The sequence below is a fragment of the Nomascus leucogenys genome, chromosome 18, assembly GCF_006542625.1.
Source record: "Nomascus leucogenys isolate Asia chromosome 18, Asia_NLE_v1, whole genome shotgun sequence".
NCBI lineage: Eukaryota > Metazoa > Chordata > Mammalia > Primates > Hylobatidae > Nomascus > Nomascus leucogenys.
This window is the reverse complement of record NC_044398.1, coordinates 101,447,743-101,465,185: the sequence shown is the minus strand read 5'-3', so window position 1 is coordinate 101,465,185 and position 17,443 is coordinate 101,447,743. Positions and strand designations below refer to the sequence as shown.

The window sequence follows — 17,443 nt, the reverse complement described above, 5'->3', positions numbered from 1 at the left end:
ATTCCCAGGCTCTGTGTGAGCTGCCATCAGCCTGCAGCCCACGACTGTAACTGGGTGACCACAGCCACCAGAAGGTGCAGCTTGCCCCAACACTGAACAGACTTCCCAGAGTGGGTCTGGGGTACAGCCAGGGGCTGCCGGCCATAGGGAGGGTGTTCACTGCCTTGCCCAGGCGCCCCTCCCAGCCTCAGAGCCCTGCTTCCTTCCCACTCTCGCTCCTGCTCTACCTCCTTCAGGCAGTATCTGGCTTATCCTGAGCAGCACTGGGCACATTGGAGGTACCGTCTTGAGAAGGCCCAAGATCCAGGGCTTCCTTGGTTTCTGATGTCACCTGACCAGTAGGCAAGGGGCTGTCCCATGAGGGAAAACACTGCCCCAGGATCCAGACTTGGGGCAAATCTTACTTCACCTTTTGTTTCATTTCCTCCATGATTCATGGAATGAAGCCAGAGTTCTGGACTCTGCTTTATGCTTGAGGACAGTGCACGGAGTGGCCTGTCCGACGAGTGTTCCTTTTGCCAAAACACAGATGTGCTGCCCAGCAGGGGCGTGGTGGGCATCTGCAGCACCATCCACAGGAGAACTTATTTAAGAAATAGATTACTTCTGACGACACGGGCACAGGGAGTTCCCAGGGACTGGAGACACTTGACAAACAAATGCAGGTAGTAGCTTTGTGCAGGTCTTGGGCCTTTAAAAAAAACGAAGGAAGGAAAAGAGAAGAAATGGTTACAAAGGGTATTCTAGGGACAACTGGGGGGCTTTGATTATGGGCTGTGTCATAGAGTGTAGTCTCCCTAGTGATGACGGGGTTGTGGCTTGCAGGACTAGAGGTGCTCGCTAAAGTGTGCAGAGGGGAAGTGCCTTCTGGTATAAAGAACTCTCAGGTTGGTCGGGCCTGGTGGCTCACGCCTGAAATCCCAGCACTTTGGGAGGCCAAGGAGGGTGGATCAGAAGGTCAGGAGTTCAAAACCAGCATGGCCAACATGGTGAAACCCCGTCTCTGCTAAAAATACAAAAATTAGCTGGGTGTGGTGGTGCATGCCTGTAATCCCAGCTACTTGGGAGGCTGAGGCAGGAGAATCACTTGAACCCGAGAGGCGGAGGTTGCAGTGAGCCAAGATCGCTTCACTGCGCTCCAGCCTGGGTGACAGAGGAAGACTTTGTCTAGGAGAAAGAAAAAAAAAAACCCTCAGGTGGTTCTGCCGAGGGAAGGGCAAGAAGCAGGCATGGGCCTGGGCCATGTCTGTCCTCAGTAGCATGTGTGGCAGCGCCCCTCCAGCCTCGTCCTCCCAGGCAGCAGGTGCATGGACAGCGGCATTGAAATGCGTCGTGAGCTTATGCAGCACGCTTGGTGCCATTTACAGTCGTGCCATGTGCCACTCTGAGAACCAAATGAAGAGAGAGCCTGGCGTGGGTCCCCAGCTCCTCCAGGCTGCATGTTGGGCATGTTGGCCAGAAGGCGGCATGGCTGAGTGTCGGCTGTCATCCTCTGCTGTGCTCTCACAGTGGAGGGGCTCTGAGATGACTGAGTGTGGGCCTAGGCGGTGGGCCTGTCAGCAGGATGGCAAGATTGATTGCCCTTTTTCTTTTTTTTTTGAGACGGAGTCTCGCTCTGTCGTCCAGGCTGGAGTGCAGTGGCGCAATATCGGCTCACTGCAAGCTCCGCCTCCCGGGTTCACGCCATTCTCCTGCCTCAGCCTCTCCGAGTAGCTGGGACTACAGGCGCCCGCCACCACGCCCGGCTAATTTTTTGTATTTTTAGTAGAGACGGGGTTTCACTGTGTTAGCCAGGATGGCCTCGATCTCCTGACCTCGTGATCCGCCTGCCTTGGCCTCCCAAAGTGCTGGCATTACAAGCGTGAGCCACCGCGCCCGGCCCCCCTTTTTCTTAAAGAAGCTAGTGTCGAGGTAGCTCACCTGGCTACCAGCTTGTCTGGAAAAGACTGGGCAGGTGGCAAAAGAAAGGGTGAGCTCAGGTGTGGGCGCTGATGGAGAATTTGCCCGTGTAGCCAAGGATTTTGGCAAACGGCAGGTAAAGGCAGTGCTGACTCCTGGACCGAGTGCTGGGTGAGGCCCCAGCGAGAGTGGGGGCCTGCACTAAGGGACCTGGCCATGCTCACCTGACTCTCTGGGCCCCAGCCTCACCTGTCGTGTTGTCATCCTCCAGAGAGGTGTGAGACACGGAGAAAAGGTTTGGAACAGCATGGTACCAGCAAGGAAAGATTTCTGTCTGCACCCACGGAGAGATCTGAGGCAGAAGGGCTGCTAATTAGTGTGTTCATTGGTTCTAGAAATGTCTGGGTGCCTGTGTGTGCCTGGCACACGAATGGGTGCTGGTTATGCAGCAGTGAGAGCTGTGGTGTGGCAGCTGATGTGTGTCCATTGAGCGGGTCACCTTAGCGTGTGGTGTAGACATGTACAGTAACTGGGGATGGAAGTTATGATGAAATTGACGTGGCAGGTGGGTGCAGACATGGCAACTGGCAGGAAGGGAACCTGCCTGGGGCATCTAGGGAAGGCTTTTCCAAGGTGGTGGCCAACGTCTTAAAGAAAGAAGCGATCAGGGGCCACACAAAGAGTTGGGGAATCACCTGGCCCAGGGAAAGGAAGGTGGGAAGGAGGAACTGGGTCATGGAAGCCTCAGGAGGGGAGGGGAGAGGAAGAGTGCAGAGCTGAGGCTGGAGGGCTGGGCCAGTCCCGGCTCTGAGCACAGGAGGGTTTGCAGCAGGAGAGCCTCTCGTTCTGGGTAAAACTGTGCCTCGTTCCCTGTGGAGAAGAGATGGGGATGCTGTTGGAGGTGGTGCCGTGTGGTGTGTACATTCTTTTTCCTTCTTTGCTTTTTTAAATAGAGGCGGGGTTTCGCCATGTTGCCCAGGCAGGTCTCAAACTCCTGGGCTCAAGTGATCCTCCCACCTCAGCCTCCCAAAGCACTGATGTTACAGGCATGATCCACCGCACCCGACCCATTTTTTGCTTTAATATTTTAACTTTCGTTCTTTTTTTTTGCTTTTTGTCATACAGTTATAGAAGTTTGTTCTGAAACGTTTTAGTTTTTAGAGCAGTTTTAAGTTTACAGAAAAATTGTGTACAGAACTACGCCCCTCCCCTGCCCCACACATGGTTTCCCCTGTTATTAACACTTTGTTGGTTTAGTTTGTTTTGTTTTGTTTGAGATGGAGTCTTGCTCTGTTGCCCAGGCTGGAGTGCACTGGCGCGATCTTGGCTCACTGCAACCTCCGCCTCCCAGGTTTAAGCAATTCTCGTGCCGCAGCTTCCCAACTAGCTGGGATTACAGGCGCCCACCACCACGCCCGGCTGATTTTTTATATTTTTAGTAGAGATGGAGTTTCACCATGTTGGCCAGGCTGGTCTTGAACTCTCGACCTCAGGTTATCCTCCCACCTTGGCCTCCCAAAGTGCTGGGATTACAGGTGTAATTAACACTTTGCATTCGTGTGGTCCCTTTATCACAACTCATGAACTTTCCTTGACCCTTCTTCATCACTCAGAGTCTGTAGTTTACTTACAGGCCCACTCAGTGGTGTGCTTTCTGTGGCTTTGGACAGATGGGTAATGACATGTGCCCACCCTTCTGTCGTCACACGGGGGCAGTTCACTGCCCTGAACACCCTGTGCTCTGCATGTTGCTTCCTAGTGCCCCCAGAAGCCACTGGTCTCACTCTCTCTAGCTGCACCCCAGCAGCCACTGGTCTCCCACTCTGTCTAGCTGCACCTTTCCCCGAGTGTCGTCGTCACATTGGAATCATCCTGGGCTTGGTTTTGTAGATTGGCCTCTTCACTTACAGTCCTAGAAGTTTTCACAAATTCGTAGAGTTGTGTAGCTGCCACCGCTGTCAAGATATGGAACACTGCCAGCAACCCCCAAGTCCCCTTCTGTCCCTCCCCCACACCTTGCCCCAGGCACCCTTTGCGCCGCTCTCCGTTCCCTGTAATTTTGCCTTTTCCAGAAAGCCATCTAAAGGGAATCGTGGTGTGCAGCCTTCTGAGATGGGTGTCCCCACTCAGCAGTATACCCTCGAGACTCTTCTGTGTTGACTTGTGGATCTACAGCTTATACTTTCACCTGCTGAGTCATGTTCCACGGTGTCGACATGCTGCACTCTGTTATCCCTTCCGAGTGGAAGGACCCAGGGCTGTTTGCAGTGTTTTAGTGTTGATGAAGAAGTGCCCAGGCTTTGCCTCCAGGTTTTTGTGTGAGTATGGTTTTTGGTCCCCAGGAGGAGGAGGTGGGAGTGTGTGTTTGGCTTTACATGGAGCTGCCAGACTCTTCCAAGGGAGTTGCAGTTGCTTCCCACACTCCCCAGCACTCGCGCGTTCGGGGTGTTTGTCTTTCTAAAGGCACCCTAGTAGGTGTGGAGTGGCATCATGCGGTGGTTTTGATGGGTTTCCCTGATGACTCATGACGCCGAGTGTCTTTCTCGTGCTTATTTGCTGTGTGTCTTTGGTGAAGTGCCTGTTCATATCTTGTGCCTGTTTTCTTCTTCCTGAGTTTAGAGAATTCTTTGTATATTGTAGACACAAGTCTTCTGTCGGATACTCCATCTGCTAATACTTTCTCCTAGACTGTGGCCTGTCTTTTCGTTCACTTACTGTCTTGCACAGAGTGAAAGTCCTTTGCTTTGATGAAGTCAAGTCCGTCCCTGTTTTCTTCTATGGTTTATGCTTTTAATATGACATCTAAGAACTCTTTGCCTAACCCAAGGTCACAGAGATATGCCCCTGTGTTTTCTTCTGGAAGTTTTCTAGTTTTACATTTAAATCCATGATCTGCTTTGAATTAACTTTTGTGTACCATGTGAAGTTTAGGTGGAGCTTTGCTTTTGGCCTGTGGGTGTCAAGCTGCGCCATCTGAAAGGACTGTCTCTCCTCCACTGAGTGGCCTTTGCATCCTTGTCAAACATCAGTTGACTGTACCGTGTGGGTCCCTTCTGGACCTTCTGTTCTGTCAACTTTTGTGACCATTCTTTGACCAGCAGACGTTTGTGTTTACGATCAAACAGGGAAACCTGTCAAGGTGAGAGATTGGAAAAATGACTGAAGTGCCAGTGGGAGGCTACCCCTGGATTTCAGCCCAAAAGCGATTGCGGTATTTGACTTGCTGCCGTCCCTACCTCTCATGCAGACCTGTTTCGATTAACTGTGAATCTTCTTTTGGTTTTAGAATTGTAAAATTAAATTAAGGACTAAATGAATTGAGTAAAGCTCTAAACTAAAGCGAAAGCTTACTACGTTGTTCACAGACCCAGAGGCATAAGTTTATCACGTACTTATTAGATTTATCAAGTGGCTTTGCAGAGAAGAAAATAAATCTATCAGAAACAAAAGCCAGGCTCCCATACACATAGAGGAGTTACTCTGTTTTCGATTCAGAAATGCTATTCTATTCTGCAGTGATACTTCTATTCTGAAATGCTATTCACCTAGGCGTGGTGGCTCACGTCTGTAATGCCAGCACTTTGGGAGGCCGAGGCGGGTGGATCACTTGAGGCCAGGAGTTTGAGACCAGCCTGGCCAACATGGTGAAATCCCGTCTGTATTAAAAATACAAAATTAGCCGGGTGTATGGTGATGTATGCCTGTAGTCCCACCTACTCGGGAGGCTGAGGCATGAGAATCGCCTAAGGCCCTGGATTGGGAGGCAGAGGTTTTAGTGAGCCAAGATGGCACCACTGCACTCCAGCCTGGGCGACAGAGTGAGACTCTGCCTTTAAAAAAAAAAAAAAAGTGTGCAGGCGCGGTGGCTCATGCTTGTAATCCCAGCACTTTGGGAGGCCGAGGCGGGCAGATCACGAGGTCAGGAGATCGAGACCACGGTGAAACCCCGTCTCTACTAAAAATACAAAAAAATTGGCCAGGCGTGGTGGCGGGCGCCTGTAGTCCCAGCTACTCGGAGAGGCTGAGGCAGGAGAATGGCGTGAACCCAGGAGGCGGAGCTTGCAGTGAGCCGAGATCATGCCACTGCACTCCAGCCTGGGTGACAGAGCGAGACTCTGTCTCAAAAAAAAAAAAAAAAAAAAAAGCTACTCATGGAGGGGTGTAAATAGAGCCTCTGTTTGAGGGCTCACTTAGAGGTCAGCTTGTGATTCTTCTATAGACAGCACCTCTTAAACCCCTGTGCCGGGCCTATCTGGGAAGTCTTAGCCTGTCTTACAGCTTCCAGGCTGATGCGAGGGTGGGGAGGTATGGACCACGTCCCGGAACTGTGACCAGGCCTAAGGGTCCTCCTGGCTTTCGCACTTTAACATGGCTTTTCATCTTGTTCAGTGCCACAGCCTCAAGTCGGTCGTAGAACTTCCATTTGAGAGAAAAAGACGGAGGATTATAATCTCAGAATGGTTCCGTATGAATGCAGAAGGGTGCACTTAGTTTTATTGAAGGAAAAAAAGGAAGTCACAAAATAGCAGTTTAACGGAAAATGTGATTATTGAAAACACAGGTGCCACATGACACAGCTCTGCCAGCTGTTTAAATCTTGCCTACCACTGTTTTGGGGCAGATGGAATAAAAAACGGTGAGCGGAAACGTCCATTTGTTTCCAGAGCACTTCATTGGAGGAGATTATTTTAGAATTGACTCGAGCCGGGTACAGTGGCTCACGCCTGTAATCCCAGCACTTTGGGAGGCTGCGGCTGGCGAATCACTTGAGGTCAGGAGTTCCAGCCTGGCCAACATGGAGAAACCCTGTCTCTACTAAAAATACAAAAAATTAGCCAGGGGTGGTGGTGGGCACCTGTAGTCCCAGCTACTTGGGAGGCTGTGGCAGGAGGATCACTTGAGCCCAGGAGGTGGAGCTTGCAGTGAGCCGAGATTGTACCACTGCACTCCAGGCTGGGCAACACAGTGAGACTCTGTCTCAAAAAAAAAAAAAAAAAAAAGAAAAAAGAATTGACGCCACGCTCCATGCTTCCATGCTTAATGACTGCTTTTGACCAATGTTTCCCCTGGTTCCTTCTGCTGCAGACCTACTCTGACATCATTAATGTTCATAAAACTGCTGTGGCACTTATCTGTGTATTTCAGCTGGGTTAAGGTGGTTTAAGAATTTTGTCTCAGGCCAGGAGCGGTGGCTCACGCCTGTAATCCCAGCACTTTGGGAGGCCGAGGCGGGCGGATCACGAGGTCAGGAGATCGAGACCATCCTGGCTAACGCGGTGAAACCCCGTCTCTACTAAAAATACAAAAAATTATCCGTGCGTGGTGGCAGGCGCCTGTAGTCCCAGCTACTCTGCAGGCTGAGGTAGGAGAATGGCGTGAACCCGGGAGGCGGAGCTTGCAGTGAGCCGAGGTCATGCCACTGCACTCCAGCCTGGGCGACAGAGCAAGACTCGATGTCAAAAAAAAAAAGAAGAATTTTGTCTCAGTAGAACATGTTGTTCTCTGGGGACTCATCCTCTCTAAATTATCCCTCAAGACAAAATCTGTACAGACAGAAAGGGGGTGAGGGCATGGAAGCTTTTTTTCTACCGTCTTCTTGACTCTTTGGTTAGGCTTTCCAAGGCTCAGCTCTGTCCTTTGGTATCCTGTGTTTGATTCCCAGCATAGAAGGCACTCAGTCAGTAGTTGGGTGGGTGGACAGACAGACACGTGAGTGGATGGATGGATGGACACATGAGTGGGTGGGTATAGGCACGGTCAATGGATAGATAGAAGAGTAGCTGCCATGCACGAGGGATTGTTGAGCTTTCCATAGCTACTGAAACCCAGCTGCTGCTCCTGCCCTTCTGCCAGTTGGGACGTCACTGTTTGTTTGGCCTTATTATTATTATTATTTTTTGAGACGGAGTCTTGCTCTGTTGCCCAGGCTGGAGTGAAGTGGCGCCATCTCAGGTCACTGCAAGCTTCGCTTCCTGGGTTCACACCATTCTCCTGCCTCAGCCTCCCGAGTAGCTGGGACTACAGGCGCCCACCACCACGCCCGGCTAATTTTTTATATTTTTTGTAGAGACGGGGTTTCACCGTGTTAGCCAGGATGGTCTCAATCTCCTGACCTCGTGATCTGCCCGCCTCGGCCTCCCAAAGAGCTGAGCCTACGATAGTAGGCATGAGCCACTATTTTTTTTTTTTTGAGATGGAGTTTCACTCTTGTTGCCCAGGCTGGAGTGCAGTGGCACAATCTCAGCTCACTACAACCTCAGCCTCCTGGGTTCAAGTGATTCTCCTGTCTCAGCCTCCCGAGTAGCTGGGATTACAGGTGCATGCCACCACGCCCGGCTAATTTTTGTATTTTTAGTAGAGACAGAGTTTTGTCATATTGGTCAGGCTGGTCTCCAACTCCTGACCTCAGCTGATCTGCCCACCTTGGCCTCCCAAAGTGCTGGGATTACAGGCATGAGCCACCGTACCCGGCTTGTTTGGCCCTAGACACTTGATTAAAGCCTTAGGTTTTTGGGGTGATGGTAAAATCTCTGTGGGGTATTGAGACTGCATAATGCTGAAATTAGAGCTAGGACCCTTTTAAAAGGAAGGGGATTGCAGCCTTGTTTACTGGGATATGGAGATTGTGGTGTCACCCTTTTTTCCTGTCTGAGGTTGCCAGAACTGGCTGTCTCCGTTAGACGCCCTCAGCAGAGGCTGCTTTTCAGCCAAACTGCGGGAGTCATCTGGAGAGTCCCTCCCACGCAGCACTCGCTTCAGACTCTTGTTCACATTTTGATCTCTAATTTTGGTCAGCATTGTATTGGAATAAGATTTTTTTAAAACTATACAAGTAATGCATAAATATAAGTCTTAAGCAATTTTCAAACAATTCATAGATAAAATATAAGACCCTCTTCACCACCCCATCCTGCTCATCTCATCAAAGCTAACCACTTACAGTCATTTCATGTGTGTCTTTCTGAATTTTTTTCTAGTGAATTTACATAAGTAAGTGTACAGGTACAAATATAGATACATACAGAGATGAATATGTAATTTTTTACACATCCTTAGAATCACGCTGTATGTGTTCTGTAGCTTTTCTCATAGACTGTTTCTTAGAAATTGAATAGCAACAGCAAATATAGAAGCAGCAACTCTCCTACCTGATGTGTGCAACTGGGAGTTGGTGAATTGCTAAAATTGGTTAAGGCAGAAAGCCGTAAAAACAAGATACACATGCCCTGAGCGTTTTGTAAAACACAAGCCTGTCGTCATTCACCAGCCAGTGGGCCGCTGCCCAGAGCCGTGTCTTGACTGGGGTCCATTCCTTGGAATTCAAGTTGGTTTTTCTCTCAGATCAGAAACTCCTCACAGGGAGGTCACATAGAGGTGGACTGAGAAGTCACAGAGGTAGACTGAGCTCACACAGAGGTCATGGAGAGGTGGATTGAGGTGACACAGGTCACGGAGAAGTGGACTGAGAGGTCACAGAGAGGAGGACTCAGAGGTCACAGGTCATGGAAAGGTGGATTGAGGTCACAGAGGTCACGAAAAGGTGGACTGAGAGGTCACAGAGGTCATGGAGAGGTGGACTGAAGTCACACAGAGGTCATGAAAAGGTGGACTCAGAGGTCACAGAGGTGGACTGAGGTTACACAGAGGTCACAACAAAGTGGACTGAGATCACGGAGAGGTGGACTGAGGTCACACATAGGTTATGGAGAGGTCGACTGAGAGGTCGCACAGAGGTCATCTAGAGGTGGATTTAGGTCACACACAGGTCACGGAAAGGTGGACTGAGAGGTCACAGAGGTCACGGAGAGGTGGACTGAGGTCAGAGGTCACCTAGAGGTGAGTTGAGGTCATACAGAGGTCACGTTGAGGTGGACTGAGGTCACACAGAGGTCATCTAGCGGTGGATTGAGGTCACACAGAATTCACGGAGAGGTGGGCTGAGGTCACACAGAGGTCATTGGGAGGTGGACTGGGAGGTCACCTAGAGGTGGATTGAGGTCACAGAGAGGTCACAGAAAGGTGGACTGGGTCAGGAGAGGTGGACTGAGGTCACACAGGTGGACTGAGGTCATACAGAGGTCACAGAGAAGTGGACTGAGAGGTCACACAGAGGTCACCTAGAGGTGGATTGAGGTCACACAGAGGTCACAGGTGGACTGAGGTCACACAGGTCATCTAGAGATGGATTGAGGTCACACGGAGGTCACGGGGAGGTGAACTGAGGTCACAGGTCATGTAGAGGTGGATTGAGGTCATACAGAGGTCATGGGGAGGTGGACTAAGGTCACAGGTCATGTAGAGGTGCATTTAGGTCACACAGAAGTCACGGGGAGGTGGACTGAGAGGTCACGGAGAGGTAGACTGAGAGGTCATGGGGAGGAGGACTGAGAGCTTCTGCTGTGAGGACCCAAAGTGGGAGGACTGCACAGAGCTGGGGCAGTGGAGAGAAGGGTGGCCATCTGAGGGGACCCCAGGACAGTGACTTTTCCAGGCCTGGGACATCAGCTTGTGCCAAGCCAGTCACCAAGGCAGGAGAGCACAGCACATTTTCTGTAAACAGCAGGTGTCCCTTGGAGTGTGAGGTGTGGTCAGGAAAGTAGCAGGATGTGCAGAGTCACCACTTCTTGTTTGTCACTGTGTCCTCCCACTGTCCTACGCGGGCTCGAGAGGCTGGGGTGGATGCTTGGCCAGGCCCCACCTGGCCTGGCTCAGCGCCTCTCCGTGTGCTGGCCCTTCTGTCCTTCTGTTCACTCACAGGCCTCAGCGTTCCTTCAAAACTCTTTTCCCAGGGCCACCACTGTACGTTACAAAGGGCGGAACCTGCGGATCAAAGCGCCCATGTGCCGGGCCCTGAAGAAGCTGTGCGATCCGGATGGTAGGTGAATGGCGGTTGCCGTGGTGTCCATTCAATGACAGGCAGGCTGAGCTACAGGGTTGCCGCCACAGTTGCTTTGTGTCTGACCCTGCTTAATCCCAGGGCTGCACACGGACCACTCTTGAACTTGAAATGCTCCCTTCGTCCACTCAGTCAAGTTGAGCTCAGAGCCGTGACAGCAGTCAGCAGAGGGGTCGGAGGTTGTCAGGATTGAGTCTCCTATGGCCTCTCTGGACCAGTCTGTGGCCTTTGCAAGCCCCTGAGCAGCCACATTGGAGTTTCTTCTTCACTGGGGTTTCTCTGCTCTCCTTGCCTCTGTTTGCAAGGCCGTCTGCTCACAGCTGATTTCACTGGTTTTTCTGACCAAGCCCTTGGTTTTCTACCTTAAGGTTGGTCTGCACTAAACTTTCATGGTTCCTCTGCATTGCAGGCTTGAGTGATGAAGAGGACCAGAAGCCAGTGCGCCTGCCTCTGAAAGTCCCTATAGAGCTGCAGCCACGGAACAACCACGCCTGGGCCCGCGTGCAGAGCCTTGCCCAGAACCCACGCCTCAGGTAACATGGCCTTTGGCACGCAGCGGGGTCCCAACTGTTTGAGCAGGACTGGAAGCAACGTGTGTGAGTTTCCCTCAAGGAAATTCCAAGAGAAGCAGGTCCACCCCATGCTCTGTCATCACAGGAGGACGCAGCAGTGTGGAGGCGACTGGAGTCCAGGGAGCACTGGGCTGCAGTCCTGTACCTGGGCAGCGATCGCCCAGCCAGTGTTCAGGCCATGGAGGGGATGTCGCAGTCAGAAGAGGAGCTGCAGAGCCTTCCTCTCGTCCCCCAATAAGGCCCATACAGTTCCTCTCCCACCCGCTTCTTGGAGACGTGTGGCTCGCATATGCACAAGGCGCCACCGTGGAAATGGACCCTTTTCCATTTGTAGATTTTAAAAAATGAGGTGATCGGGTGCAGAGGCTCACGCCTATAATCCCAGCACTTTGGGAGGCCGAGGCGGGTGGATCATGAGGTCAGGAGATCGAGACCTTCCTGGCTAACACCATGAAAGCCCATCTCTACTAAAAATAAAAAAAAAAATTAGCCAGGCAGGGTGGCGGGCACCTGTAGTCCCAGCTACTTGGGAGGCTGAGGCAGGAGAATGACGTGAACCCGGGAGGTGGAGCTTGCAGTGAGCTGAGATCGCGCCAGGGCACTCCAGCCTGGGCGATAGAGCAAGACTGTCTGAAAAACAAAGAAACAAAAAAAAATTGAGGTGACGGGGTGTGGAGGCTCACGCCTGTAATCCCAGCACTTTGGGAGGCCAAGGTGGGTGGATCACAAGGTCAGGAGTTTGAGACCAGCCTGGCCAAGGTGGTGAAACCCCGTCTCTACTAAAAATACAAAAAAAAATTAGCCGGGCACGGTGGCGGGTGCCTGTAATTCCAGCTACTCTGGAGGCTGAGGCAGGAGAATCGCTTGAACGTGGAAGGCAGAAGTTGCAGTGAGCCAAGATTGCACCCCCTGCACTCCAGCCTGGGCGACAGAGCAAGACTCCATCTCAAAAAAAAAAAAAAAAAAAAAAAGGTAGAATTCACATGTCATAAAATGAACTTAGCCTTTTTTTCTTTTTTCTTTTTTTTATTTCCGAGATGGAGTCTTGCTCTGTGGCTCAGGCTGGAGTGCAGATGGCACAGTCTCGGCTCACTGCAACCTCCGTCTCCCACGTTCAAGCGATTCTCCTGCCTCAGCCTCCCGAGTAGCTGGGATTATAGGCGCCCACCATCACACCTGCCTAATTTTTGTATTTTTAGTAGAGGCAGGGTTTCACCATGTTGGCCAGGCTGGTCTCGAACTTCTGACCTCAGGTGATTCTCCTGCCTCGGCCTCCCGAAGTGCTGGGATTACAGGTGTGCGCCACCATGCCTGGTGAATTTAGCCATTTTTAAGTGTATAGTTCAGTGGCATTTAACACAAATCACAGTGTGGTACGGCCACCACCTCTGTCCAGCTCCAGAACATTTTCATCACGCTAGAAGAGGCCCCGTGCACCTTAGCACTCACTCCTCGATTCTCACCCTCCCACAGCCGCTGGCACCTCCCAGTCCTGTTTGTGTCTCAGTGGACTTGCCTACTGTGAATGTTTCGTAGAAATGGAATCACACTCAGAGGCCTCTGGGCCCGGCATCTTTCACTGGGCGTGATGCTTTCGAGGTTCACCCATTATAGCGCATCAGTACTTCATTCCTTCTGCTCGTGTACTTCTTCCTCAGAATGTATTAACACTGTCCAGGCCCGCCCTTCCTGAAGCCAAAAGGAGCTCGTAGACTAGGCAGAGGCTGTGCGCCAGCGTCCACGCCCTGGCGGAGACGTTCTGCTGGCAAAGAATTCTTGGGATCTCTGTGTTGTTTTCTTTAGCTCTGTGTGAATCTCTGGCCATCACAGCTGGAAGGGCGGGTTTTTAGCCACAGGAGCCAAGGGCCCTGCGGACGCCCGCTCCTGGGTGCCTCTCCGGAGGTCCCTTGTCTCTTTTGGCACCCTCCTGCTGTAAGCAGCCTCACGACTCTTCAGATGGTTTCCTCCCTGTTCTGCGAACCTCACTTCCTCCTGTCTGTCGTCTCCATAGGATGATCGTGGAGCTACATCGAAAGGTCTCCAGCCTCATCGAATTCTTGAAGCAGAAGTGGGCACTCCACGAGGTGCGAGTTGTATCCTTTTCCAGCTAAAGCAAACCGTCCAGGCTGCGCTGCCTCCGCTGCCCGGAGATGGACCACGCCTCCCTGTGCCTGTCATCGTCATGGTCCCCGTGGGCAGAACAGCCGTGCCGTGACATGGTGTACATCTGGAACCATAACCCGGAGCCCCTTATTCCCTGGGTGTGGAGGCCCCTCTGTGGCCTTGCAGTGCTAGAACTCAGTCACAGCGAGCTCTCCACGATGTCAGTGGCCTGTGTCTGGCCCATGGGGTGTGGCCAAAGCATTCCTGCCCGCAGGTTGAGCAAAACGACCAGGGGTCAGCCCAGCCTTCTTCACATCCATGGCTGGCTCCCGGCCCTGCCCGCTCCCCACAGAGGCTTGGTGCGTGTCAGGTGTGAATTTCCTGAAGGTACTAAGTGCCCAGGTCAGCATTATTGGGTAGTGGTGTGAGGAAAGCCCTGGGTTGGGGGCATGATTTATACCCTGGGGGATGCCAGTGGGGAGCATGGCTCGTGTCTGTACCTGTGTGCCTGGTAAGCATCCCGACCTCAGTGCCAGTCAGCATGGGCCTTCCTTGACGGGCACTCAGCGGAAGACACTCGAGGAGCGGCAGCTGCAGGACTCATGCTCCGCACCAACGCAGGAGAAGGTGACACTGCACTTGTTCCCAGGCGAGAACTGTACACTGACGCCGCTGCCGGGCGTGGCTCGCGTGGTGCACTCCAAGGCCTTCTGCACAGTGCACTGGCAGGAGGGCGGCCGGTGCAAGCAGAGTGCCAAGGACGCCCACGTGCTGCCCCCAGCCCAGATCCTGGGCATCCAGAGTGGGCAGGGCACGGCCCGGGGCCAGGTGAAATGCCCGCGGAGCGGAGCCGAGGGCAAGGGTGTGGGGCGGCCCCCTCCCGCGGCTGACGCCTCGCAGAGCTCCGGAGAGAGTTCCCCCGAAAGCGCCCCTGGGGAGGGGGCTGTCCTAAGCTTGAGCAGCCCAGACGCTCCTGATGGGCCTCCTCCCAGGCACCAGGACACCGGGCCATGTCTTGAGAAGACCCCTGCAGAAGGCAGGGACAGTCCCACCCGGGAGCCAGGGGCCTTGCCGTGTGCCTGTGGCCAGCTCCCAGACCTGGAGGACGAGCTCTCGCTCCTAGACCCCTTGCCCCGCTACCTGAAGTCCTGTCAGGACCTCATTGTCCCCGAGCAGTGCCGCTGTGCGGACACACGGCCTGGGAGCGAGCAGCCCCCTCCGGGTGGGGCGGCCTCCCCAGAGGTGCTGGCTCCTGTCAGCAAGGAGTCTGCTGACCTTGCTCCCACTGGCCCATCCCCAAGGCCCGGCCCCGGGCTCCTGCTGGATGTTTGCACTAAAGACTTGGCAGATGCACCTGCAGAGGAGCTCCAGGAGAAGGGGAGCCCCGTGGAGCCTCCGCCGCCTCAGGGACAGCCTGCTACCAGGCCCCCGAAGGAGGTCCCCGCCAGCCGGCTGGCTCAGCAGCTCCGTGAGGAGGGCTGGAACCTGCAGACCTCCGAAAGCCTCACGCTAGCCGAAGTCTACCTCATGATGGGCAAGCCCAGCAAGCTGCAGCTGGAGTACGACTGGCTGGGGCCCAGCCGCCAGGACCCCCGCCCCGGCTGCCCGCCCACCGCCCTCCACAAGCAGCGCCTCCTCAGCTGCCTCCTGAAGCTCATTTCTACCGAGGTCAACCCCAAGCTGGTGAGTGGGTTGGAGCCCAGCCCCTCTGGTGGCCCAAGGGAAGCCAAGCCCAGCCTTGGAGGGCTCCCTGCTGGGTAGCTAGGGCCAGCATGGTTGGGGTCCAGATGAGAGAGACAGAGTCCTGTGGCAGGGGGCCAGGAGCCTGCAGGACCTCAAAAAAGGGGGAGAGGCAGGGACCCAAATGATCCAGGAGACAGAGGCTCTCCACAGACCACATCCCTCTCCCTTGAGGAGGGATCCTCGGGCACTTGATGAGTGTCCCCACTTACGTGCACGGCTCCAGAAGTGCAGTGATGAGTGGCCTGGGTGCTCTCTTCTGTGTGGGGCGTGGAAGAAGACAGCCAACAGGCAGGCAGTACCTTGTGAGCCTCCTCGTGTTCCTGGGAGTCTGCCAAGCCCAATCATGCAGCTGAAGGGACAGTGTGCACAGGACCGAGGATGGCAGAGTGAGGCCTGGAGCCGAGCTAGCCTTCTGGCTTATCTAATCACTCTTAACAGGTTTCCACAGAGAGAATGATGGGTGTAGTTCTTGCTCTGGAAAGACCATCCCAGCTGCTGTGCAGATGTGGCAAAGTCAGAGGCTGTGACAGAAGAGCAGGGATGTGGTGCCGCAGCAGAATATTGGAGCTGGAGACCAGACAGGACGGTCCCTGCAGTGTGTGGGTGGTCCCTGAGCCTAGGGAAGGGTCCCTTACCACAGGGAGGCCAGTTGGTGGAGCCAACAGATGGGGTGCAGAAGGCACTGTTGCTGGGAGTAATCCTACCCCACAGCCCCAAGTACGATAGGATCTCTGGGTGCAAGAGGGCAAGGTCCCACGGCAGATCCATCCTGAAATGGCATGTTTAGGGGCTGGCAAGCTGCTGGACATGAGCGAGAGGCTCAAAGGATGAGCTGGGCAGGAGCTGCAGGTCACCGTGGACCCCTTAGCGCTGTTTCATGGTCGGAATGTGTGTGAGGCTCACATGTCCCTGTGCTGGGGGGACTCGGGACTCGGGCGCTCATGAGCCCCCACACACCCGCTGCTCCACACAGGCCGTCTTACAGCTTCTGAGTGATGCTCACTTCTGCCTGCATTCCCCACACCTCCTGCTGGTTTTCCGCTCCCGCCCCCAACCCGTGCAGGGCTTGCCCTGGAGAGTTGGTCCATCAACAGGTGGCAGGAATGTGCAGATTTGCCTGAGGAGCATCAAGGGGGCTGGAGGAAGGAAAGTTCTTGCAGGGGTGATGGAGAGTGAGCCCGACCCTCAGGCACCTCTGAGGCCAAGCCTGAGGGTGAAAGTGGCTCGGGGGTAGTGTAGGGGGGACACCAGGGTGAGTAAGCAGGGACCAGAAAGACAGTGTCTTTAGAAGGCTTTTCGGGAGAAAGACAGTGTCTTTAGAAGGCTTTTCAGGTTTGGCTTTTGGTGGGCTCATGGGAGGGGCTGAGGAGAGACATGGCGCCTGTGTTTGGGTGCCCCAGGGAAGGGGCCAGGGTAGGCTCCTGAGAGGGCAGGCAGCAGTTCTGGGACACAGAGCAGGTAGGAATCTCACATGGAAAGGCATCCCCATCCCCTGGGAGCTAGTTAGGGATGCTGACTTGGAGTGGGCCTGGCAGACTGGACAGACAGACAGGTGCCTGATGCAGCTCAGGTGTGGGGCCACCTGGCCCTGTGCTGTCTCTTGCCTGGTGGAGCTGTGAGAAGCACCCCAAAAGGCCTGAGCCCCAGAGATCAGGAGATGCCAGAGGCTGCTGAGCCACTGTCGCAGGTGGAAGGAGCAGCATAGGAAGGGTCATGAGGTGGGAGGGGTCCTGGGGAAAGCCTGGGGTATGGGGCTAGGGCCTGAAGGCTCTGAGTGGGCAGACGGGCAGGGCTGTGCAGAGAGTACGGGGTGGAGGGCTTCTTAGTCCATAGGGAGGTTGCCCTGGGTGGGGTGTGTGGGGTGTTCAGGAGAGCGAGGAGAAGGAAGAGAGCCAAGAGGCTGGGGTGCTGGCCGAGTCGTCCCAGCGGTGGTGGTGTTTCTGTGGTGAGCCAGGCAGGGACCCCAGGACTTGGCAGCAGGCTCTGCAGGCTGTGGCGTGGTCCTGAACATCCCCTGGGGTTGGGCTCCATGGGCCTGCACACCCCCCAAAGTTGGGCTTCATCCCGGCAGAGTGCTCTTCATCTGTGCTTGTGTCTGATTCTAGAAAGTCGACCTGTATTTCCTTCCTCTGACTCACAAGCAGAGAGGCTGCTGCAGTCTCATGTTGACTTTTTAATATAGCTTTGAGCTCTTGACACTTGTCACTTGCCATCAGGCACCTCTTCCCAC

General features: G+C 53.8%; 1 protein-coding gene across 16 annotated transcripts in view; it reads left to right on the top strand.

The window, feature by feature from the left end:
• Positions 1 to 17,443, top strand: part of CRAMP1 (cramped chromatin regulator homolog 1) — a 67,218-nt gene that overhangs the window by 29,892 nt on the left and 19,883 nt on the right. For 8 of the 16 annotated variants that reach the window (XM_030798341.1, XM_030798340.1, XM_030798342.1 and 5 more), the window contains exons 7-10: positions 10,689 to 10,774; positions 11,205 to 11,328; positions 13,379 to 13,460; positions 14,038 to 15,153. In XM_030798341.1, the coding sequence (XP_030654201.1) occupies positions 10,689 to 10,774; positions 11,205 to 11,328; positions 13,379 to 13,460; positions 14,038 to 15,153 (1,408 nt within the window). The other 8 variants (XM_030798345.1, XM_030798347.1, XM_030798346.1 and 5 more) reach the window with 8 other exon arrangements.